We start from the raw sequence: 24,503 nt of genomic DNA, 5'->3' as shown, positions 1-24,503 counted from the left end.
GGCACCCTACATCTGTTGTGTTCCTAATGACTTTGGGCAAGCCATGGCCTCTCTGAGCCTCAGTTTCCCCCACTGTTAAGTGAGGCCACACGAACTCTGGGAAGCTGTTTGTTTCACCTTCCTTCCAGGCCATTCCCAGCACTGAGCTCTGGTTTGAAGCTCACCACATCCTCTTCTTCCTCCCCCCACACCCCGCCCCCTGCTTTCCCCTCCAGTTTTTTGGAGGCCAGGCGGGCCTTAAATTTGTGATTTCCTGCCTCAGCCCTGAGTGCTGTATTGCATATACATGCCACCACACTCCACCCCTGTCTACAGGAGCCTAGGCTGGGGGATACAGGATTTGTGGGGACTCTGGTAATTGAAGCAAGGAAGTGTGGTCTAGAAGGTAGATGTTCCTAAGCAAGGTCACACCAAGGCTTTAAGCCCCTCCCCCCCATGCTGCCTCTGCATCCCTGGTTGTAGCCACACTTTGCACCCACCACCAGAACTTTGCTCATGCTACTGTGCTGATATAGGCTGAGAGGACCTTCTTCCATGTCCCCCACATCTTAAGGTGCAGGGTCAGAGTCTCTTCTCTCCACGGAGCCTTCTAGGGTCCCTTCATCCAAAGCAAACGGTGTCCTTTCCAATCTCTGGCTGTTTGATCCTCTCCTTGGCCACCTGCCTGGCTTTTGTGTTCTCTTTAGGATGTTTGGGACCAAAGGGTGGTGTGCGAACATGGCTGGATTCCAGAACAGTGCCTGCTGCTTGGCATACAGCAGGAAGAAAAAGTGGCCCTGGACTTGTGACCAGGTGCCAGATGCCTGGAAATAAGATCAGAGTAGCAGGGGGTTCCAGCAGAAGGAGGGGGCCGCTGGACTCTGAGAAGAGGAAGTTGTTTTACTGTGTAAGGCAGAGGCAGTAACTGGGGTTGAGGGGGGCAGTCTGGCGGCACAGGCTAGACGTGAAGCTGCTAGGCTGTGGCTTTCAGAGTCCACCCACAAGTCACATCTGTCACCAGTGGGGAGCCCACAGGCCCTTGGCCAGTGCTGGGAAGCAGATAAGGCACAGTAGGGCTGCTGTGGTTCTCCTCTTTGTCTAGCCTATGGCTGAGCTCTGACCAGGGAGCCAGCAGAGCATGACTGTGCAGGGCCAGCTAGGAAGTGGCCACCAGAAGTCAAGCCTAAGAATTATGCCTATTAACTCTTTCTAGCCTCCTGCTGACTTATAGGCCCCAAATCACCCCCGATGAGTGAAGGAGCAACAATGTAGAGGCAAAGGGACTTGTAGAAAGTTGTGGAACGTGGGCACTCAGACTCAAGCCTCCAGATTTCCAGAGAGGAAGCAGCGCATGCTGAGACGTGCGAACTTTGGGAGTAGGCGGCTCCCAGAATGCAGGGCAGGTGAGACACAGAGAACTGGGTCCTAGGTGGGGAGGCTGTTCTTTCTTGCCCCTCACCCAGATACCATGTTCTCCACCATGCCTGTTCTGCAGGGAGAGGCAAAAGGATACCAGTTCTGGTTTGTTTGTTCGTAGTCCAGGCTAGCCTCAAACTCAATAAGTAACTAAGGGTGATCGTGAACTTGTGATTCTTCAGCCTCCACCTCCCCAATGCTGGGATCACAGGTAAGTGTAGAAATGTACCATCCTGACCACGCAGTGCTGGGGATCCAACTCAAGACTGTGCATGCTAGGCCACCAACTGAGTTACATCGGAACCCTGAGTGTCAACTCTGAATGTCCCCCAAGCGGAGCTGGTAGTAGTGATCATAAGCGGATGGCAATCAGCACCACAGTTTCTAGAAGCAAAACGACGCCGCATAGGGGCAGACCATCCCCGTGCGCACGAGGAGAGCTGTCAACATTTTGGGGTAAGGAAAGCCAGCCCTGTGGAGTCGCTCCTTAGAAGAGGTCATTAGCCAGCTCTTTTCAGCCTCCTTTTGGATCGGATGAGGAGTACGCCCAAGTCGCTCAGGTGTGGCATCCTGGCTCGCCTCCAGGGCCTCTGCGCGTCTGGCCCCGCCTCTCGGGCTCCTTTAAGAGGCGGGTCTTGGCCGCCAGCCCCGGGGCCTCCGCCAAAGACTGGGACTTTACTCCAGCGGCTGCGGCGGCGGCAAACCAGTTAGAGCTCCATCAGCTGCCGCAGGCGCCGCGCCCCGAGGCTGAGACGCGATGAGCGGCAGAGTGGGTGACCTGAGTCCCAAACAGGAGGAGGCATTGGCCAAGGTGAGCCTGATCCTGGCGCAGCTGTGGCCCTCGCCCTCCTGCTGGAAGCGGCTGCGAGGGACGGTCCCCGCGGGCGAGCGACCGAGGGAGAGCCGGCCGGTCGCCCCCCTGCTTGGACAGTGCCCAGAGGGCCGCTTCTCGCTCAGTGTGAGGACCTCGGGAAGTTTGGTCGTCGCCGTCTCCAGCACGGGCAGCCCTGGCGGTGCCCCGTGGGAAGAAGTGGTTGCTTGGAAGCCCTCAGAAGCAGCTGAGGGCACAAAGGCAACATTCATCCTCGGGGCTGGCAGGGACTGGCAGCAGGGCCGTGGGACAGGGGCAGGGCCCCAGGTTTCCTCCCATTTCCGGGAGGTTTTCCTCTTGCGTGGGCAGTGGCATATGGAAGGGTCCTGGACAGCTCCCTGGCAAACTCCCCATAGCCTTTGCGAGGCACCAAGTTACTGTGCGACCTTGGGCCAAGCCCTGTCCTGTGTGCTCTTTGATGAAATTAGAAGGGGCTGGCCGCGGGGCACCTCTGTGCGTGAAGTCGAAGATGCCGGCACTAACTAGTTTGGCTTACTTTCCGAGAAAAGAGCCCCCCTCCCTCTGGCAACCCAGACCCTTGCCACTCAGAAGGAAAGGGCATGACCAGGCTTTGCCTTGGCACCCGGGCAGGGAGGGACCTATCTACTCCATTCGAGTTCAGGGGCTGGCCCTTCTGCCCCAAAGACTTAATCTCCTCAGTTGCGCTGGATCAGAACTGGTTGAGGTCCAGCCCCAATGTTCGGAGACTCCACAGCCAGGCAGTTTCTTATGTATTCTCGAGTGTAGCAGCAGATGTGGCTGCTGTGGGTGTTTTTTTTTTTTTTTTTCCCATGTCAAGTGTACTGCTGACCTGCAGGAGAAGTCTGGTGGACATGGGTTTGGTGGTGCTTAAGGCAGGGGCTAGGTTAGGTGACCTCCCTTGCTGTTTAGATGACCATTGCCCCAACGCTGGGAGCTGCTTTTGGGGGATGGGAGGGTCTGGCCAGACCTACCTGACCTAAGGCAAAGGGCAGAGGTGGCCAGTCCTCATTGGTCCCCTCTGGGGGTGTCCTACAGTTCAGTGACCAGATAAAGGTCACTGCTGGCGCAGGAGGCTTGGGGAGAGCCGCAGGGGGCCCTGACCACTCCTGGGTAGTGAGCGGTTGGAGTTAGGTGTGGCTGCCCCTTGGGGTCACTTGTCCACCTCACAGGGTGGCTCTCGTAGTACAGTTTCCTTCTGTGGCTACCTGCTGGAGCTGTTCCCTCCATCTGGGTTGTCCGTCTCCCTCCTCCCTCCGCCTGCTGCTTTTGTGGTCTTTCAGACTCAGCTCAGTCATTTGAGACGACCCCCTTCCCTCCCTCTGCTCCCCACTCCGTTATTACCGAGGGGGCGGGAAGACTGCCCAGGGAAGAGCCCGGGATCTGGACTCTGATTCGTATCCCAGCTGTTGGGTGTGTTGCCGAGCCTCCGTGCTTTCATGTCTTGTCTGTAAAATGGGACAGCGACGCCTCTAGGGCCTCTGGGTGACATGGAAGAGACAGAGTCCAGATGAGTGCCGTGCACAGAGCAGGTGCTAGGTATACAGACGGCACACTGTGGCTTGGCCAGAGCGCCTGCCGGTCTATCACTGTTAGCTGGGGACACACCCACTTGCCCACCAGAGGAGTGTGGAGACATGCTCAGAAGTGAGGCGTGGCAGGGTCCTAGTCACTTTCTGTGCCCCCTCTCCTCCCCAGCACTCATGGCCACACAGCCCGCGACCTCACTCAGCCAGCGGCTACATCAGTATGTAAAGGAGGGCTCTGGCAAAGGCCCCCAATGGAGGGCCACTCCGGGGAGCTCCTACTCATCCAGCTGTCTCTCCCTGTAGTTTCGTGAAAATGTCCAGGACGTGCTGCCCACCCTGCCCAATCCAGATGACTACTTTCTCCTTCGATGGCTCCGAGGTGAGGGAAGAGGGGCTGTGGGGGGCTGGGGCAGGGGCATGTTCATGTCCTCTGGAAACCCTGGCAAGCTGAGACAAAAAAAAAGGGGGGGGGGGGCTCCTCTTCCAGCCCTTCTACAGGATATGGAAGCTCAGAGAGGTGAAGGGCCTTGCTGGGTGAGCTGCAGTCAGAAAGAAGACTCAAACCTCAGGTTATGGACTGTTGGCGTCCTTTTCATCTACCTGTCAATCTGCTCTGCAGACAGATGAAGGAAAATCCAGGCCCAGAAAGGCCACACTATGTAGGAAGTTGGAGGCAGAGCTGAGATTAGAACCAGGGTCCTAGTCCTGTCAGCTTAAATGAAGGGCACTGTGCATGGGGACTGAGGAGGGTGCCCCCTCCCCTCCACAGGCCAGGGTCTGGAGTTCTAGTCCCAGCCATGTGCTAGCTTGGCTGTGACACCTGGGCTAAGGTCACAGTTATCTAGGCTCCTCCTATGAGATGTGGATTAGATACGGTGCCCAGATTTTTTGCAAGCTATGGCAAGACAAGGTCTGTTTGTGTTATAATGGGAACATGTTGCTGCTAGTGTCAAGATCAGACTCAACCTCCACTCCTTGTACCTTTTTGTCCTCTTCCCTCTCCTTACCGTCATCCAAGGCTTGTGCCATCTTCTGGGCTCTTCTGACGCATGTTCATTTTTCTCTGTAGAATCTTTATTACCAGAGAGAGAGAGAGAGAGAGAGAGAGAGAGAGAGAGAGAGAGAGAGAGAGAGTCAGGAGGTGGTGGCGCATGCCTTTGATCCCAGCACTTGGGAGGCAGACCCAGGCAGATCTCTGTGAGTTCGAGGACAGCCTGGTCTACAGAGTGAGATCCAGAACACAGGACAAGCACCAAAACTACACAGAGAAACCCTGTCTTGAAAAACCAGAGAGAGAGAGAGAGAGCGCTTGACTAGCTGTGCTCCAGTTGTGATGTAGAATTCTGTTGTAATCTTAGAGTACAGGGCCTGCCTTGAGACTTCTCTGCTCTCTGCAGACACACTCACACATCTCCCAGCTCGGGAAGACTTGCAATAGATAAAAAGATGTAATTTTTGCTTTCCAGAAATGTAATGAAGCTGGCATATCCTTGAAGGCCCGCTAGCAACACCGCAGGACAGGTGTACCCAGGAGAGCCATGTGGGGCTCGTGGTCCCCTGGAAGTATCACCTGCTCACCCTTACCCCACCTCCCTGTAATCTGACCCTCTCCCAGCCCACCTGGAGAGGGGAGAGGGTAGTGTGGGGGTGGCAATGAAGTCTGTCTCTGCTGGAGGAAATTTTGGCCTAACATTTGCTGAAAGGCTACAGCTAGAAGCAGGTGGGTGGAGAGAGTGGGAAGTAGTAGCCTCCTTAAAGGGCCAGCTGCAAGATGATCCAACCAACTCTGGAGCTGCTGCTAGAAGGAAGGGACGCGTGAGCGGCCCATTGAACAGCTCCACAGCTCTACTTTATTTAGGCACGGGCCAATGTGAGGTCTTGGCGGCTGGTCTCCCAGACACTAAACTTTTATCATCAGAGTTCTGGGATGGGAGAAACCATTTGCTTGATAGTTTAGTCAGGGCCCACATCGGGCACCAGCCCCACCCTCATAGGATGGTAATTCTCATTTTCCAGAGGAGAAAACTTAGGCTCCTATAGGGCGAGGGACTTACTGAAGGCACGAGGAAACGGAAAGCCCAATTAGAGTGGAGCCCAGGGCTCTGGTTTCCTAGCCAGCACCTTTTCCAGTAAGCCGCGGACTCCTTCCCAGTGAACTGCTCCTGAGGCCAAGCATTGCTTCGTAATTGGTTTTGAGCTGCTGAGGATCGAACCCGGAGTCTGGGGCATGCCAGGCAAGCATTTTACCGCTGAGTTACACTCCCAGTTTCAAACTCTGCTTCTGAGAGCAGAGAAGTTTCCCTCTGCAGTTCATTTGTGCCTCACATTTTCTGGGCAGGAGCTCTGGCCTGCTCACACCCTATTACGAATTTGAATTGGGGTTTTGTTGCCTTAAGAAAAAAAAGCATTCCCCCATCCCATTGATTCTAAAGGAGTCCTTTGCAGTAGAATGTGGTGTGAGTTTGGGGTTCAGTTCTCTGCTGACCCTCCCCAGCAGGCACACAAGTGCCCACTGCCTCTCTCTGGCTGAAAGTGAGATCTGGGTACCCCAGCGAGGAAGGCCAGTGAGCAAGACAGAGTAGAGGTGGGAGGGGCCCTGGGAGAGAGGTGAGCATAAATGAGAGGTGAGCTGCAGTTTATAGGGCTATGGTATGAGTAAACCAGAGCCCACCCTGGCTGTTCCTGGGCCAGGTTATTGTGCAATGCTCCATGCCAGGCTTTCAGCTGCTTCTGAGCAGGGCGTCAGGAGCCTAGAAAGACCTGACTCAACAGACATGGGGGGGGGGGACCCTGAATGTTGGACCTTGGCAGTTAGGGTTAACTGGAGAGGTTGTCCCAGATAAGGGCACTCAGTTTACTACTCCTGGATCCCTGTTATTATGGAGATAAGGGCTCTCCTCTCTAGAGGGTTGTCCTTTCTGTGAGAAACTCTCATTTTCGTGGTCTGGCTCCTCTGTTCCAAAGGACATTCTCCTTCAGTGGTACGGTCGGGCACCGCAGTATCTTGTAAACACACAAGAAGGAAGAGCTAGGACGAAGACCCACATTAAATTCCCCTAACAGCTGCCCTGGGCTGCTGGTGGCACAGGAAGGGTGGCAGTGAGGGAACGCCTAAGCCCAACTTGCCAGAGTGGCTGTTCAGATCTGCCAGAAAGGATCTGGCATGCATAGTGGCGGCGGCCTGGCCAACCCTTTCTCTTGTTTTTAAGAAGTATTTTAAAATGTGTAGTGGTCGGGGGGAGGATGGGGGGGAGAGAGTGGGGTGGCCAGTGCATGCCACCATGCACACATGGGGTGAGAGGATGGCTGTGGGGTTATCTGCCTTTGCACAGGTTCTGGGGAGCAAACTCAAGTTGTCAGGCTGCCAGGCTGGCACAGCAACTCCTCTACCCGCTGAACCGTCTTTTTTAATGTATTTTTTTAGGTATGAGTGCTCTCGGCATATTTGCCTGCAGGCCAGAAGAGGCAAAGAGGGCATCAGATCACATTATAGATGGTTGTGAGCCAACATGTGGTTGCTGGGAATTGAACTCAGGACCTCTGGAAGAGCAGGCAGTGCTCTTAACCATTAAGCCATCTCTCCAGCCCACCGACTAAACCATCTTACTGACCATTTTGTTTTCTTTCTTAAGATAATATTTCAATATGTAGCCCAAGTTAGCATGAACTTCCTATGCGGCCCAGGCTGACTTCAAACTTGAGACCCTGGTGTCTCAGCCTACCAAGGAACCACAGCCAGGCCTGGTTACCCAGGCACCGCACCTAGGCTTGGTCAGACCTTTAGACAAACCATCCTGACTCAGATGGAGGACGGGACTTCATGAATGCAGAATCAGGGAGTATGCTCCCCTACTTCCAGAGAGCAATGATGAAGGGACAGCTGACAGACAGCCCAAAGGGCAGCCTGGATGTTCAGTTCCAGGGCTATCAGCAGATCTAGATGCCAATTAAATCCATGGAGGATGTACAATCAGGAGAGATATATGACCTATGAACATAGCTCAGAGGCCAAACCTATCAGAATCTCAGTAACTCTTTAAATGGTGGAAGTAAACTCCAGAGGTGAAATGTGAGAAGGATGCCGTGAAGGGCCTGCCTCTCTCTCTATGGGGGGATTGGAGGCTTAGCCAGAGCACAGGTGTGAGGGATTTGGGGTTTCAGTTGACTCTAAGTGCCACCTGAACCAAAGGTGTGACTGTTGCCAAGAGAGTTCTGAGGACTTATTGGAGAAGGGGCAAACAACACCCAGGCTTAGCTTAAAGTTCACCTAGGAGGGGCCCCGACCCGGGGAACAACATCCAAAGGGAAGTGATTAGGATGTGTTGTGGAGCTGAGTGTGAGAAACGGAGGCTCGAAGGACGGACAGCACAATGGGAGGGCAGGCCCAGGGGGGCAGCAGAGAATTCATGTTTGGGAGGACTGCTGTATGATGGGGGATAACCCTGTTCTTGGGGTGCCTCTGGAGTAGGCTGCTGCCTACAACAAATGAGTGCAGATGGCAGCTCTGGGGACAGTGAAATCTTGGGTCCAGATTTGAGCAGGACAACTTGATGGGGTGGGTCCAGGTAGACGGACTCAAGACCCCACTGTGCTTCTTTCAGGAATGTGTGGGTCTTTTCGGGAAATGTCAGGGTTGCCTAGAGGCGTACTGACTCTTCTACCTCTCCAGGATGTTTGGCCAGCTCTGCCCAGCTCCTGGGGCAGCTATGTTCATCTTTGAACTGTGGGTCAGTTTCTCAGGGATGGATGCTATACTGTGGAGGAGATATATTTTGTCCTTGTGGGAAATGGCTGATTGATAAGAGGATCCAGGGTTCATTTTCTCTGAGATAAGACCCTTCACCTGATTATCTATCAGAATACTCTGACCCCAGGGTTGCAATACTGCCTACTCCCAACTCCTTTGAACTTGACCTGTCTACCCCACAAACCCAGGGCTATGGTGTTTTACGAATCTGACTGTTGGATGGGGGAACCCACGAGGGGACTTGGCCCCAGCCTGGGAACAGGTCCTTAGACATGCAGTCTGATGGCCAACCCCGGTCATGCTTTTGTTACAGCCCGAAACTTTGACCTGCAGAAGTCAGAGGCCATGCTCCGGAAGGTGAGTTTCTGCCGCTACGGTTCCTCCTGTCAGAGCCACTTTTTGCCTGGACTTCTGCCTACCCGTCACCCACCCCATCATAGGTTTTGGTTTGTGTTACGTAGCTATTAGCCAACAATTGTTGCTTTATCCCTGAGGGACAAAGTGCATTTCCTTCCCTGGAAACATTGGGCTTTCCTACGTCCTGACCAGCCGGGAATGATATTTTGCTGAGATACCGGAAGAAACTGGGGCCTCCTTTTCCACTTCTGTGGGGGTCATCTGTGGCGATCACCTATTCATTCCTATCCAATAACCCCCTACCACCACATACCTGTTCTTGCACCTTGTGCTTCCTACATCTTTGTGTATTTGCAGCATGTGGAATTCCGGAAACAAAAGGACATTGACAACATCATCAGCTGGCAGCCACCAGAGGTGAGGACAAATTATCCCACTCCATCCCTGTGTAAGGATGCTTATTAGACTCACAGTCTGTACCCTGGTCCACTGGACTGGGAGCCTCAGAGGACAGGTCTGACAATGCCAGAGGAGTCACTATAATTCCAAAACAGGTATCTCTTGGCACCCAGGGGAGGATGTGAGGGAGAGACTTGTGAACCAGAGGAAGGGATGGATGTCTTAGGCCTGTCCACGAGGTGCTTTTACTATGTCTTGGCCAGGTGATCCAACAGTATCTGGCAGGCGGCAGGTGTGGCTACGACCTGGATGGCTGCCCAGTCTGGTACGACATCATTGGGCCTCTGGATGCCAAGGGTCTGCTATTCTCCGCCTCCAAGCAGGACCTGCTCAGGACCAAGATGAGAGACTGTGAGCTGCTTCTGCAGGAGTGTGCCAACCAGACCACAAAGGTGGGTGGTCTGTCTGCCATAGAGAGCGATTTGATCATGGTGGAGACATTCAAGGAGAAGCAGGAATGTCACGCAGGGAGAGAAACACCAGTTTACCAGTCTCGGGGGTTGGGTTCCATAGACCTGAAATCTCCAGGTTTTAGATGAACATCATGTCACCAATCCATCTGTTTTCCTCTTCTCTTCTTCCCTCTCTCCTTCTCTCCTTTCCTCCCTCTCTCCATTCCTTGGACTGGAGTTTGATCCCAGGGCCTTGTGCATGTAGGCAAGTGATCTCTACTCTACCACTCAACTCTATCCCCACCTTGTCACACTTTCATTTTGCTGAGTAAAAACTTAAAATAGCCATCTATTATTGCCATGATGAATCCCCCAAACTACAGGAATGGTATATATAGGAAAGATCTGAGAATCAAAAGCAGTTCTTTACACCGAAGACGCTTGGCTTAATAAAAACTTCACCAGGGCGAGGGCCGGAGCTCAGTGGGTACAACACTCACCCTGCACACCCAGGGCCCCCACCCGATGCGGTGGAGTTGGGTGGTATACACCTGTAATCCCACGATTCACAAGGCTGAGGCAGGAGGGCCTTGAATTTGAAACTAACCTGGGCTATACAGTGAGACCTTAAAAACAAACAAAAGAAAGCAAAGAACTAGCTGGGCGGTGGTGGCGCACACCTTCAATCCCGGCAGAGGCAGAGGCAGGCAGATCTCTGTGAGTTGGAGGCCAGCTTGGTCTACAGAGTGAGTTCCAGGACAGCCGGGGCTGTTACACAAAGAAACCCTGCCTTGAAAAAGCAAGACAGGGCTGGAGAGATGGCTCAGAGGTTAAGAGCACTGTCTGCTCTTCCAGAGGTCCTGAGTTCAATTCCCAGCAACCACATGTTGGCTCACGACCATCTATAATGAGATATGATGCCCCCTTCTGGCATATGGCAAACTTGCAGAAAGAACACTGTTTACATAATAAATAAAATAAATCTTTAAAAAAGAAAAACAAAAAACTATAAATGACTACAGCTGGAGATGTCACTCAGTGACATGCAGTCACCTATCACAGGCAAAGTGCCTAGGTTTTAATTCTCAGTACCACAAAAACCCAGAAAGACTAAGAAAACCGCCTCACTACATTGTTGCTACTTCTCTTGTTTCTGTGGGGACCAGTGAGATCTTGTCTTGCACTAAACTACCCTTGGGCAGCTATGGGGGACCGGGGGTAGTCCTGGTGTAGATGAACCCAGAATCCCTGCTCCTCCAAGTTTATTTCAAGACAATTCCCTGCTAAGAAAGAGACTGAGGGGCTGGAGGGATGGCTCAGCAGGTAAATGGACTTGCCAGCAAGCCTGAGAACCTACATGGTGGAAGGTGAGAAGCAACTTCCCCAAGTTATCTTTGGAGCTACACACTCCCACTGTGCCATGTGTACACACACACACACACACACACACACACACACACACACACACACACACACACACACGAGAGAGAGAGAGAGAGAGAGAGAGAGAGAGAGAGAGAGAGAGAGAGAGAGAGAGATGTATTTTTTAAAAAAGAGAAGAAGGACTGAGGACCAAGCTGGAGCCATCCCTTGCCCTGCACACACACACACACACACACACACACACACACACACACACACACACACACACACGCAGTTGATGTGTTAAAGCATGGGACATCTCAGTACTGTTATCTGCAAAAGTTCACAATAGAGCCCACTCAGTACAGAACCTCTGAGAGGCTGGGGACACAAAAGGGGTTCAACCTGATGCTTCCTTAGAGCTTAGGTAGAATGGGGCATCTATGTCTGCGGGAGGGGTGGTTTAGACTCAGGCGCCCGCCACATGAAGGCTGTCCAGGAAGCCCACCATGATTGACAGCAAGACAGAGACCATCGGGAGAACCCGCAGGACAGTGAGGACCTCAGATGTGATCTTGAGCCACCCCGGTGATTTGCCAAATGAGAACAGTTTGTCTAGGTCACAATTCCACCCTAGATGACATCTGCATCTGAAAAGCTGCATCTGGGCCCAGCCTGGCCCTCTGCTGCGTGCTCTGTTTGTAAGAGGTGTAGTCAGCACTGGCCCCGAATTCAGTGAGTTCTACAGCAGGCCAGTGATCCGTCTTCCGCTGTCTGTTCCCTGTAGCTGGGGAAGAAGATCGAGACCATCACCATGATTTACGACTGTGAGGGACTGGGCCTCAAGCACCTCTGGAAGCCAGCAGTGGAGGCCTATGGAGAGGTAAGAGGCAGGAAGTGGAGGCGGGAGGGACCGCTCAGCTGGGCTGACTCAGGAAACAAGGGCGCCGTGGCCTGGAGGCCTGAGCTACTGAAACGAGACCCGTTTTGCTTCCACAGTTTCTCTCCATGTTCGAAGAAAATTATCCGGAAACACTAAAGCGTCTGTTTGTGGTTAAAGGTAAGCTGGGAATTTCTGGTGATGAACCAAATGAGAGCAAGAGGCCCAAACCATTGCCTGGGGGCAGACTGAGTGAACAGTGAGCCAAAGGAGAGACCCAAGGACCTGTCCAGGAGCCTGACCTTGACCTTAACCTTGACCTGTACAGATGCTTTACAGTTCCCAGAGCATTTGAGCCACCTGGCCCAATAGCATTCAGGTTGGTGATGTCACAGGAGGAGACTGGTTGGCCACAGCCCTTGTACAGATTGGGGGCTACACTTCAGACCTGCCTGGCTGAGCCCCAGGCTCAGCTGCCCCGTGTGCAGAGGCGGGTGGTGGATGATGCTATCGGCACCTGAGTTACCCTCACTCTCTGCTTCACGTGGCCTTGTCTCTCTTCCAGCCCCCAAGCTGTTTCCTGTGGCCTATAACCTCATCAAGCCCTTCCTAAGTGAGGACACTCGTAAGAAGATTATGGTCTTGGGGGGTAAGTGGCCCAAATGCTCCACCTTGGTGTGTGGTTCAAATTGGGTCTGGCTCTGGTGGTATGGTCACGCCTGCAGGGCAAAGGCCTGTCTTCTACTTTGGGAGTGGTTGGGACACAGGGGCAAGTGGAGACAGGTCTGTGTCTTCTTGTGTTTCCATCAAGACACCTTTTCTCACATACTCTGGAAGCAAGCACTGGGCTCCCCATGCAAATTCCAAGATGAATGGAATTCCAGCGCTTATCCTTAAGGGGCTTACAGTGTTACAGGGAGACACCCGTGCAGAGAGAAGGCTATGGTAGGAACCAGAAGGCACTAGAAAGGGCGTCAAGAGGGTGCGTGGAGATCATCTGGGGGCGAGCAGGAGCAGATCCACTTTTACAAATACCTTTTCTGTGCCAGATCCAGGACTAGGTGCCAGGCTGCCAGGATTATTAAAACAGTCCTTAGGCTAGCTCTCGGGGGAGGGAGGCACAAACATGCTCATCATCGTGATGAGATACAAGGAAGAAAGGTAAACCACAGTGTACAGTCACACCTAGCAGCAACATTCATCCCCACCAGAGTTGAGGGGAGAGCCGCGGCTACCTAAGCCACATGGAACAAAGCAGAAAGAGGAGAACTGAGCGGTGAAGACCTCCCTTAGGATGATGCAGGCAGTCGTCATGGAATGTGAGGCAGAGGGCATCAAGAGATGAGGCTGCAGAAGGAGCCAGGAGCCAGGTCACACAGACACCAGGACACCATGTTGAGAGGCTGGGGCATGACTCTTCAGGCCCCTAGGAAGCAGAGAAGTGCTTGGCGGGGAGAGCCATGGTCAGATTTTCAATGGACTTGTACTTAGCAGCGAGGGTCAACAGAAGCCAGATACCAGTCTGCACGCCATGCTCTTGCCCATGCAAGGGCTGGTGTAAGCCGAGGCAGCGGCGTCAGGGGAAAGGAGGAAAGGCTGGACTTAAAACCTGCCTAGGAAGCCGAGCAGCAGAGTTCAACTGGCTGCAGAGAGGAGGTTAAAATGCGAGACCTCTCTATGTTGAGGATCCAAGTTCAAATACAGGCAGAATAAGAGGAGCCCCTGAAGACAGTGAGGAGTGATTAGTGAGGCTGGCAGAGAGGTGGGGAGAGGGCCAGGGCACAGGGAACGCACGACCCCATACCAGCCAGACACGCAGGAACCAGTCCTACCCCATACCAGCCGGACATGCAGAAACCAGGCCCACCCCAGACCAGCCGGACACGCAGGAACCAGGCCTACCCCAGACCAGCCAGGGCATAGGGAATTCATGACCCTAGACTAGCCAGACACTCAGGAACCAGCCTACTGGAGACAGGGAGTGGATTGACGGGCTACAGAGGTGGACCAGGACAGGCTCTGGAGTTGAACTGGCAGTCATAATAGTGATTCCAACGGTGTCTGCGGGGCTGCCTTTACGTAACACATTGCATGGGGCAATTTTGGTTTGCTTCTTTACCTTTGGGCTAAGACAAAGTGAGAGTGGCAACTTTGGACTGGGAAGGTGGTGAATGTCTATTTCCCCAGCACTTTGGAGGGGGAGGATCTCCAGTTCCAGGTCTGTATGGGCTACATTCTAAGTTCAAGGCCAACCCAGGTTACATAGTGAGACCCTGTCTCAAAACGAGTGTGGGCTGGCTCCACAGGTGAAACATACTTGTTATACAAGGCTGATGACCTGAGTTTGATCCCTGATCCCACAGTGGAAGGAGAGAAACAATCTCCAAAAGTTGTTCTTTAGCTTCCACAAATGCATCACCCAACACACATACATCATACACACACACACACACACACACACACACACACACACACACACACACACACAAATCATACACACATGTAATAGCTATAAAAATTTTAAAAGACCAAAAATGCATTTTAAGACACCTCAGGACTAGGGAGGCAGAAGAAGGTTGAAACTACACAGTGAATTCCAGGCCAGCCTGGGTTGCACAGTGAGACCCTATTTCAAACAAAAGGATGTCCGGACTTCTGTACTGAAGCCCAGCTTTGGCTGTGGCCAATGCTGCTCTGTGCAGGATGGGAAGACCTCTCTTGATTTTCTCCCAGCTCTCCGGCTCAGCTGGGAGAAGAAACAGCAAAATGAGAGCAGTAGGTTTTTTTGGTTTTTGGTTTTTCTGCTGCTACCACCCACCAAGTGTGTGAGGCAGGTTTGGTTCCCTGGCAGCAGAGCTATGTAGGAGGTTCGGTCTGTTCTCCTTCCCACACTCAAAATTCTTTCAACCAAATGTGCCTTGGGCAGACTGGGTAGGAACAAGATCTCCAACAGAGGAGGGATCAAAGTTACTCCAGGGTGGTCACTGGAGTTCAGCAGTGCCGATGAAATCACCCCAAGGCTCAGGCACTGTGTTCTCAAGAGTCACATGGTTTGGGAATCCTTAACCACCTGAGGGTTGGCAGACACAGGACAGTCAGTGTCCCAGGCTTCTATGCAGAGGATACTCGGCTAGTCCCTGGCCTGGAGCTGCTGGGTATAGACGGTCTATACAGTCAGCGTGGTTTCCGGTACTAAAGCATTGCACTAGGTTGGTATTTCTTGGGGAAATGGTTCTTGGCACCAGACACTCAAGAGTTAGTTGCTCCAACCAGGAGAAGATTTGGTTAGAAAACAAACAAACAAGCTGATTGGCGGCACACACCTTTAATCCCAGCACTGGGGGAGCAGAGCCAGGCAGATCTCTGTGAGTTCAAAGTCAGCCTGGGCTACAGAGAGAGTTCCAGGACAGGCACGAAAGCTACACAGAGAAACCCTGTTTCAGAAAAACCAACCAACTAACCAACCAAACAACAACAATAAAAAACAGTCAGCCAGCCCAAAACAACAAGAACAGAAGTGAGGTTGGCTGGGTCAAGCCATGCCAGCCCATTTGAGGGGTCACTCTCCAGCGGGGTACTCATTCAGCCAGTGTAGGAGAAGACAGGAGTTCAGTGTAACTGGATAAGAACATGTGATTTAAGACTTCTCTGGCCCTGCAGCATGCTCCTCTCCATGACCCCTCCATCCCCCATCCCCATCCGGCTTTTATTTGAATGTTTGTATCGTTTCCTGGGTGTGGTAATATAGTAATTTACAAAGTCCTCCCGTGCATCCTCAGTTCATTTAGCTGCCTTCACAGTTGCACGCAGTAGGCAGCTCAGGATGAAGCGGGTCCCTAAGGTTGCTGAGCTGGTGGTCGGTCACCATGACAGCAGCCCAGGATTCTGAATCCTGGACCAGGTAGCGTTGTTCTCTGGGTAATGGCTCTTTCTAACTCTGTGTAGTGCTGTGTATGCACCACGTGCTCATGAAGTACTCCATTTTCCTCCGAGACACAGTCTCACTATGGAGCCAAGGCTGGCCTCAAACTAACGGTTCTCCTGCCTGCAGCCCCTTGAGCGCCCAACTGTACACCATGACCAACCCATGATGCTTCCTTTGAAGGCAGGGCCAGCCTTTTCTGCCTCTTCAGGGCTGACCACCGGGTATGAAGTCCTGCCTAGTGACACCTTTCTGTCCTTCCCTCTCCTGCCAGCGAACTGGAAGGAGGTTTTACTCAAACATGTCAGCCCTGAACAGTTGCCCGTGGAGTATGGAGGCACTATGACCGACCCTGATGGAAACCCCAAGTGTAAATCCAAGGTATGGGCCACCAGCTGGAGGTCAACGGGGAGAGTCTTTGCTCAGGTGGGCACCCCAACTCACCCTGTGCTCTGCTTCTAGATCAACTATGGGGGTGACATCCCCAAGCAGTATTACGTGCGGGACCAGGTGAACCAGCAGTATGAGCACAGCGTGCAGATCTCCCGAGGCTCCTCCCACCAGGTGGAGTACGAGATCCTTTTCCCGGGCTGTGTGCTCAGGTAAGGCTGGGTGCTTCCAGGGACCTGAGCTTTTGTCAGTGCCAGTGGCTGGTCTGGGATGCAAGAAACCCAGTCGCCATGGGCACGGACACACACACAGGTGGATGTCCTCTGCAGGTGGCAGTTTATGTCGGAGGGATCAGACGTGGGTTTTGGGATTTTCCTGAAGACCAAGATGGGGGAACGGCAGCGGGCAGGGGAGATGACAGAGGTGCTGCCCAGCCAGAGGTACAATTCCCACATGGTTCCTGAGGACGGGACCCTCACCTGCAGTGAGCCAGGCATCTGTAAGTATCCGGGTCCTGGCAACACGTGAACGCCATCACCTTTCTGCTTACACCACACCTCTTCCTCAGCGCACGGGTCACCTCAGTGTCAGAACAGGAAGGGGCACTCTATGAGGTCACCTCTCCTGACACAGAGGAGGAAAACTAGATCTGGAGAGATGCAGTGACTTCCTTAAGGGGGGCCAGATAGTTCACAGCAGGGCGGGACTCTCCTCTGATATTCCCAAGTAGAGGTGATTGCCATAACAGGTAAGTACCGGGCTCAGAACTCCTGCTTTTGGAAGCTGGGCATGGTGGAGCACACTTGTAATCCCAACACTTAGGAGGCTGAAGCAGGCCTGAAGTTGAGGCCAGCCTGGGCCGCACAGGCTTTGTCCAAGGCTAACTAGGCCTGAGACAGCAGACAGACATTTTTAAGGGATGCTTGTCCCCTAGAAGCCCGAGAGGCAGAACTGACTGTGGGGGTGTAAGGATCTCACAAGGCACAGCATGCCCCCCCCCCCCCCCGCAAATGCCAGCCTTGAACACCCTGAGAACCACCCACCTCCAGGTTGACTAAAGAGCAGGTACAGGACACAAGACGGCAGCTTACACACAACGAAAGCACTTAGAGGAGCTCATTTGGCATTGGTTAAAACCCCTTTAGACCCAGAATCCTACTTCTGAAATGTGTCCTACAGAAACCATTACAAACACATAAAGCCAGGGGTACCAAGAAGCTCCTAGCAGCCCAGAAAGCCAGCCACACAGCACATGGCCATAGGAAGGTCCATCCATACAACAGAACACCATGTAGTCATTAAAGAGAACACACTGACAGTTAAGAGGTTAATTCATGTTAAGCAGGTAAACACGAAACACAGCATGTGTGGCACATATTCACTGAGGTTGAGGGGGACAGTGCATAAACAGAAAGGAATTCTGGGAAATCCACACTAATGAGGGTACGAGGGCTTACAGAGGGATTTCATTTGCCTCTGTTTCTGCAAATATGTTTTACAGTGTTATGTAGTACAGTGAAAAAAGCACCAACACACTAGCTACACACAAGCCAGGCAATTTCTAGTTTTCTTCCTGACAGAGCCAGGAGACCATGGGCAGAAAAGCGACAAGCAAGGGAATTACGCTCAGATCTGAGCTGGACTTGACCATGGGCTAGTGCGTGAACTTGGGCAAAGGACTCAGCCTTCCTAAGTGTGTCTCCCGATTGCTGCAACTGGGATCTTACAGAGGTGCCAGCTCACACCTGATGAGATCTGTGAGGCGAGGGGTATGATGCCAGAGACAGAGCATGTAACTCGGCACCGGCCACCATCATTATTGCTATTGTTAGGGCAACTAGGAGAGCAGGACTGTCCCCAGGGACCATGGGGCAAGACGGGAGACTCCTTGGGCTCCGCTGCTGAGGGGTCAGCACTAACTCCCCAGTTATCTGCTTCTTCCCTCCCATCCAGCACCCTGCAGTGCTGGTACTCCCTCCCCACGGCTACAATGGGCGCAATCCGGCTCCCTGAGGAGCAGGATCACCCGTGATAGTGAGCAGCCAAGTCGCAGGGGCGAGCATACTCTGTGCTGCACCCAGAACAAGGGTTGGCACAGCCCAGGCACTGTCATCCACAAAGGAGAAAGCACTTTACACTCACACGGTAGATTTTTCTTTAGCAGCTGAGGCACAGATAAGAGATGTTTTCTCTCCTATCAAGTAGTTAGCATGGATGCCAAGAGAAGGTACTAGAGGCTCCTAGTCACAGAGTGTCTGAGAGAAAAGGCATTTATCCTTGCTGTGACAAAGGTCAAGGAAGTACTTCCTCAAAGGCCAGGGAGGTAGCAGGAGGGCCCCAGCACTGTTTATCTGAAGGATAAACAGCCTTTTAACATAACCAGGATGGGAACTAAGTCTTCAATTTATTTTAATGCTTCCTGGATCTGTTCCCCACAAGAACCCTTACCTGCCTGGGATCTGCTTATTCGATGGAGGAGCAGAGTCAGGCCACAGGATGAAATTCCCCTCCCCAGATGGAAAGGCAGTGAGGTAGGGTCAGAAGTCATTAGGAGGCAGGGTTGTTGAGACCAGGGCCTGGAGATCTGAGGATTAGGTAAAAGCTCACCTGTGGGAGGGCAATGCCTCTGAGGACCAGGTAACCCCTGCAAGGAGCATGACCACTGCTAGAGAATTAAACCTTGGGGTACATCCACTTCCAATGGTAGGAACACAGCCTTGCCTGGGCTTCTCTGCCCCTTGTTCAGGTGTACTGAGGGGAGGCCAACATTTTGGTGGGGTTCACCTTCTCCCAATTACTTTCTGAGCGCCTACTGTGTGGAACGCTCACCGAAGGATGGAAAGAAGGGAGAAAAGAATGAAATGGACTTTGAGCAGGATACAATGTGGACAGGAAGATCTGAGACACTGTAGGAAGGGGCCAGACGGTGCTGGGAGAAGAGACCCGCTGGGCACCGCTGCCTGCTAGCTGAGAATGTCTAGCTTTCCACAACCTCTCCCAGAGTGTTCCCAGCAAGTAGCTCTAAAGAATAGACTTGGCTTTCCCTCGCTGTGAAATGAGGGAGTAGGCTAGTGCGGATTTCCTTCTGGGGCCTAGGAACTCCCCAGAGAAGTGCTTCTGAATCCTTCTTATAAATAATGTCTATTGTTCCCATGACTCACAGATAATGTAACCCACCTACACATATAATTTTAAAACCAATGTACTCTATCTGTAATATAAAAGAGAAACAAAAGGAAGTCAATTTGAATATAATAATTATGAGGCACCAAGGATTCAACCCAGGGCTTCCTGCATGCTAGGCAAGTGCTCTAACCCCAAGCCCCAGACCTAGAATTTATATTCACTAACACATGGGAGGGCAAGATGACACCCATCCCCCTGCTTCCCTAAAGAACAGCATCTTTCCCTTTGGGACACGGCCCTTGATACCTGAAGGTTCTCAAAGGGGCCAATTACCCAACACGTGTTGAGAAGCCCTTGACTGGAGGGCCCCCACGGACTCCATGAGCCTGTGAATACATGACTAATGTCACACTGAGCCGTGCGTGCGGGCCCTGGAGCCTCAGTGATTGCACTTCCCCTGTGCCTGTGCCTCCTACAAAGCCCTTCCTTGTGTCCGAGGGCAGATATTTTGCTGAGCAAAGCATCTCAATCCTGGTCTAAGGAGATCAATGTACGGTGAACTCTGGATGCCCAGAGGAAGGGAGTGTGTGATCTGCAGGTTCTCTGGTAGAGGTGGGAAACAGAAAACTGACACTTGACACCAGGAGAAAGGAGTAGGCGCGTTGCTGACTGCTGGCCCAAAGCAGTTCATCCCGGGGTGAGGGAAGGGACAGGCCCCGAGAAAGCGAGAGAAGAGCAGCGCAGAAGGGCAATGCTGGAGCTTCCGTGTTCATGCTTAGCTGTCTTGAAGGGGCATTTGAGCGGGACAGAACAAGCTTGCAAAGAAACCGGGTGAGGGTGAAAGCAAGCCTGTTCAGTTGCCAAGGCCGAGAAGCTGTCCCTGCCAACTGTGCCCTTGCCCCCGCCTAGAGGAAACTGTCCTTGCCAACAGCATTCTCACCTGCCAGCCTACCAAACGCTGTGCTGTCCGTCCCTTTAGAGGCGCACTTCTGCAACAAGCCTGGCAAGGACCTGCACAGTCCCACTCGCAAGGACCATGCCTCTTATTCGGTGACTGTTTGCAGAAAGTCTGGCAGTGTGAAGCTCACCCCAGGGTGTGAGAAAACCTTCCCTTTAGAACAGTGTCGCTCCCAGGTGCTAGCACAGAGAACCTCAAAGTGGAGACAAATAAAAAAGCTTTCCCCCCAAAAGATTATTTTTACACATAAATTAACAAAAATGTTACAAACTGTTCTGCAGTTTTTTTTTGTCTTCTGCATGTATCTTAGACACTCTCCCCTACGCCCCCTCCGTTGTCGACGTAGCTGGACTCAAACAGTACATAGCCAAGGCTGGTCTCAAACCTCCTTACCTTCCTAAGTGTTGGATTACAGGTGTGTGCCCCCATGTCCAGCTAAGCTCTTTCTTTTTATATCAGAACAGTGTTCCAGTATATGGATCACAACACTTTATATCAGAACAGTGTTCCAGTCTATGGATCACAACACTTTATATCAGAACAGTGTTCCAGTACATGGATTACAGCACAGATTGCTTGGGCAACTCTCCTTTGGTGAACAGCCCATCCTTTTATCATTATGGGCAGGCATGCAGGGAGCACCCTTTCCTTACCCCAGTACTCTTCCTAGAGGGTAAGCACCTGGTTCATACATTCTGCAGAGAAATGGAATGGGCCGGGCTTCCCTGGGTTGAAATCAGGCAGGACTATGGGCAGGGATGCAAACCAGAGGGAAAGTCCAACCCCGCCATTGCCTCACTGTGTGACATCAAACCCTTTTAGCGGATGCCAAGCGGGACTACTGCTGAATTCAGAGTTGTTGTGAGGAAGAGTGTGATCACACATATAGACTACAAAGCCTGTGCCTTCACACATAGACAGCATCATCACAAACACTGTGGCTCCTAACATTATTCTGCTGGTCTGAAGAAGCCATGACTTTGGGTCTTGAAGGCCTTTTTCTTCCAAGCTGTTACAGATGTGAGTCTCTCTGTGACTCATCTCACTAGGCCTGTGCTGTGTCACACATTTTTTTTTTCTACTTTATGAACACATTGTCAACCCAGTGAGACTGAGTTCCAGAAGGCCGAGGACTATTATTCTACCTTCACCTCCATCTCCCACCACACGGTCTTGCTCGGTCACCTCCCGGTGGGAACTGCCTGAATGTTTCTTTTTCTGCTCCCTCAGATGTCCTGCGGTTTGACAACACCTACAGCTTCATCCATGCCAAGAAAGTCAGTTTCACTGTGGAGGTCCTGCTTCCAGACAAAGCAGCAGAGGAGAAGATGAACCAGCAGGGGGCGCCCGCCCCCAAATAACAGCTCCTCCGGCAGCGGCAGGCCTGCCCCGCTCAGTTTCTTGTAGTAGTCACTTTTCCTACAATCTAGTAGCCCGAAGAAACTGGGCTGGAGGGAAGACTTCAGACCGCACAGGAGACTCCCAAAGAGGACGAACAGCTAGAGTGGGTCCTTGTCACCAGACTGCTAAGGGGTCTCCAGAGACTGTCTGAAATGTCTACCCTTGGAGACTTGCCAACTTCACCCGTCCAGCGACAGCTGAGACAGGGAGGGGAAGGGTACCCAGGATGGCAGCAGGGAAGAAATTAGAAAGAAGGGAAGAGATTGGCATGTCACACTCAGGGAAGCCAGCTGCTGGGGCGACACTTGCTCCGAAATGAACATGGAACAAACCTCCATGATCGTAATGATGGCTGCAAGGGAGCCGGCTGCTAAACACGTGATGGGAATCCAGAGCTCTTCCAAACTTTTTGTAAAAGGCTTGAGTATCTTCTCCCGCCCCCCAAGTCTCAGGGGTGACCCAAATCAGCACTGGAAGGCAAATGGAGAGCTTCTCTCTTCCCTTGAGAACCTCACCGACTCCTGGGCCCCACTGGCTGCCAGGGGCCCGGAGTTTTGTGGGACTCGGGTACCTAGCCACTGTTGTCCAGTGGAAAAGTGAAACCTTCCAAAAGCACAAGGGTAATTACCCTCAGGGATCACAGATCTGAAAGGGCCAAGGAGGCTGTGGGTGGGTCCTAAGCCTCTCACGAAGGAAGCCACTACCTGAGCAGCCCTACCCAAGAATGAGAAGTGGGCACTTCCCAGTCTGAGGCTCCCACAGTGCCTGAGAACCAGTCTCCTGCCTGACCTGAGCGAGGGCTTGGCAGGCCCTTCTCTGGGGCGGCGTGTAAGGGCAGCAGTGGGTTCCTCTTGCCTGTGAACACAAGCACCCAGGGAGGGAGGCTGCCCGGGAAGGTGGCCACACGTCAGGCAAGCATGTGAGCCAGGGGCGCGGGGCGGCCACAAGCGACCTTGCAATAGCAGCTCTTGACCCTACACAACTTGCGAGCGAACGCCAGGTTACAGACCGCCCAGAATGCCTGGAACGCGGCCCCAGGCCCTTGCGGGGACCCCCCTTCTCCTCGGAACGAGGCCCCGGCCCAGCCTGAGGACTCATTCACTAAGCAGAGGGAGCACTGAGCAGGTGCAGCGCTCGCGACCGGAGAGCCGACGCTACCCAGGATCTAGGCACATATCTCAGGCGCATTTCCTGGCCTTGGTTTACAATGCTGTTAGGTACATTAACCAATGAATAAAACAATTTTCAAAGCGAAGGCTGCAGAATTCACTGCCCGTCGCCGGCTTCCGAGCGGTCTCTTGACACTAGATGCAAACTTCCCCATCTCAGAAGCCAAGCAGCGGACTCGGGCTGAGATGACGCGCGTGCGCACACAGAGGCGGTCTGTTCCTCTCCTCTCGCGTGAACTTTCCCCGAAGTCCCCTACCAGGTTGTCTTCTGATTGGTTCAGCTAGTGAGGTTCGTCCGCCATCTTTGTTCATGGCATGAAGATGCTCCCGACAGCCTTCACGGTGAGGGCGGAGGCTCCGCCCCATTCGGTGGTTCCAGACGTGCTGGGTGGTTCGTCCGCGCGGACCGGCTGCGGCTAGCGTGTGCTGCGTCTGCAACGGGTACTAAGTGGGAGGGAGGCAGGGGATTAGCGTCACGTGGTTTTAGGGACCGTCTCCTAATTCCACTCCAGCACTGCCGGTGTTTCAGGGCCTGCAGACTGATCCACCTTCCCCACCCGCGCTGGGCCCTGTTCCCCCTGACCCTCAAGATCCGATGAGGACGCAGGCTGAAAACGGTGACCTCCAAAGGGAGTCGGTATCAACCTTTCGGATCTTTAGTCACTGGGCAAAAAAAAAAAAAAAAAAAAGAAATGCTAAAAGAGCTGTACAGAAGAAACTCTGTTCTTAACCACCTGGAATTGTTGCAAAGATTTAAAAAAAAAACAACAAACAAACTATGTAGCCCTGGCCAGGCCTGGAACTCCCTATGTAGACAATCTGGTCTCGAACTCATGTAATGCCGCCTGTTTCTGCCTCCTAAATTTTGGGATTAAAAGCATTCACCACCGTGTCTGACTTTTGAAAAGCTGTAAGACAATTTGTATTTATGTGTGTGTGTGTCTCTATGTGAGTGTATATCACGCGTGTGGATGCCTGTGGAGGCCAGACGTGTCAGATCCCCTGAAGGTGGAGTTACAGGTGACTGTGAGTCACCTGTGTAGTTCTGGGAAGCGCTGTTAGCCACTGAGCGATCTCTCCAGCCTCATACGTTTTGTTTTACTAACATGGACCCTGGGATTTGGAGAGGGGGAGCCTAACATCTCCAAGGTGACACACTAGAATTTGTCTCCAGGGAACACACCATTGCCTCTCTGCTATCCCAGAGTGCTTTTCCCTAACTCCCTCCTTTTTATTCTGCTCATTTCCCTGGAGTTCTGTTTGCCAAACCTTGACTTCTTGCCTGATTAATTTGGTCATTCATTTGATGACTGGCCCCAAGAAGATCCAGTTAGCTCAGAGCGTATCAACGATAAGCATGCACTGCAGGGGAGGGCCTGAGGTCTTGGCCCCCACCTCTCTAGAGCATTCACCATTGACTCTGCCTGCCTCGGTTGCTGAATCCGCTTTCAGAGCATGGGACCTGAAAACACCTAGTCTAGATCCATATCCCAGTGTGAGTCAGGAGAGTGACCTTCCTCTCTGGGCCTCTATTTTCCCTCTGTAAAATGGGACCCGATGCTAGTG

At 52.6% G+C, this 24,503-nt stretch overlaps 1 protein-coding gene across 3 annotated transcripts; it reads left to right on the top strand.

Annotated features, from left to right (window-relative positions):
• Positions 1-1,384: 1,384 nt before the first annotated feature.
• Positions 1,385-23,023, top strand: Sec14l2 (SEC14 like lipid binding 2). 3 transcript variants are annotated; one of them, XM_076545820.1, is made up of 12 exons: positions 1,385-1,606; positions 4,078-4,153; positions 8,835-8,878; positions 9,236-9,295; positions 9,541-9,729; positions 11,879-11,974; positions 12,091-12,151; positions 12,537-12,620; positions 16,168-16,274; positions 16,356-16,495; positions 16,613-16,782; positions 21,598-23,023. In XM_076545820.1, the coding sequence occupies exons 1-12, from the start codon at positions 1,592-1,594 to the stop codon at positions 21,726-21,728; spliced, it is 1,173 nt and encodes a 390-aa protein (XP_076401935.1). In that variant the 5' UTR covers positions 1,385-1,591; the 3' UTR covers positions 21,729-23,023. The 3 variants fall into 3 exon arrangements, with proteins under 3 accessions (XP_076401935.1, XP_015847202.1, XP_076401937.1); XM_015991716.3 differs by having other exon boundaries at positions 1,475-2,206; XM_076545822.1 differs by lacking the exon at positions 1,385-1,606 and adding an exon at positions 3,325-3,658.
• The last annotated feature ends 1,480 nt before the right edge of the window (positions 23,024-24,503 follow it).

Source organism: Peromyscus maniculatus, chromosome 10 (assembly GCF_049852395.1).
Source record: "Peromyscus maniculatus bairdii isolate BWxNUB_F1_BW_parent chromosome 10, HU_Pman_BW_mat_3.1, whole genome shotgun sequence".
Classification (NCBI taxonomy): Eukaryota; Metazoa; Chordata; class Mammalia; order Rodentia; family Cricetidae; genus Peromyscus; species Peromyscus maniculatus.
This window is presented reverse-complemented; position numbering and strand designations above follow the sequence as displayed.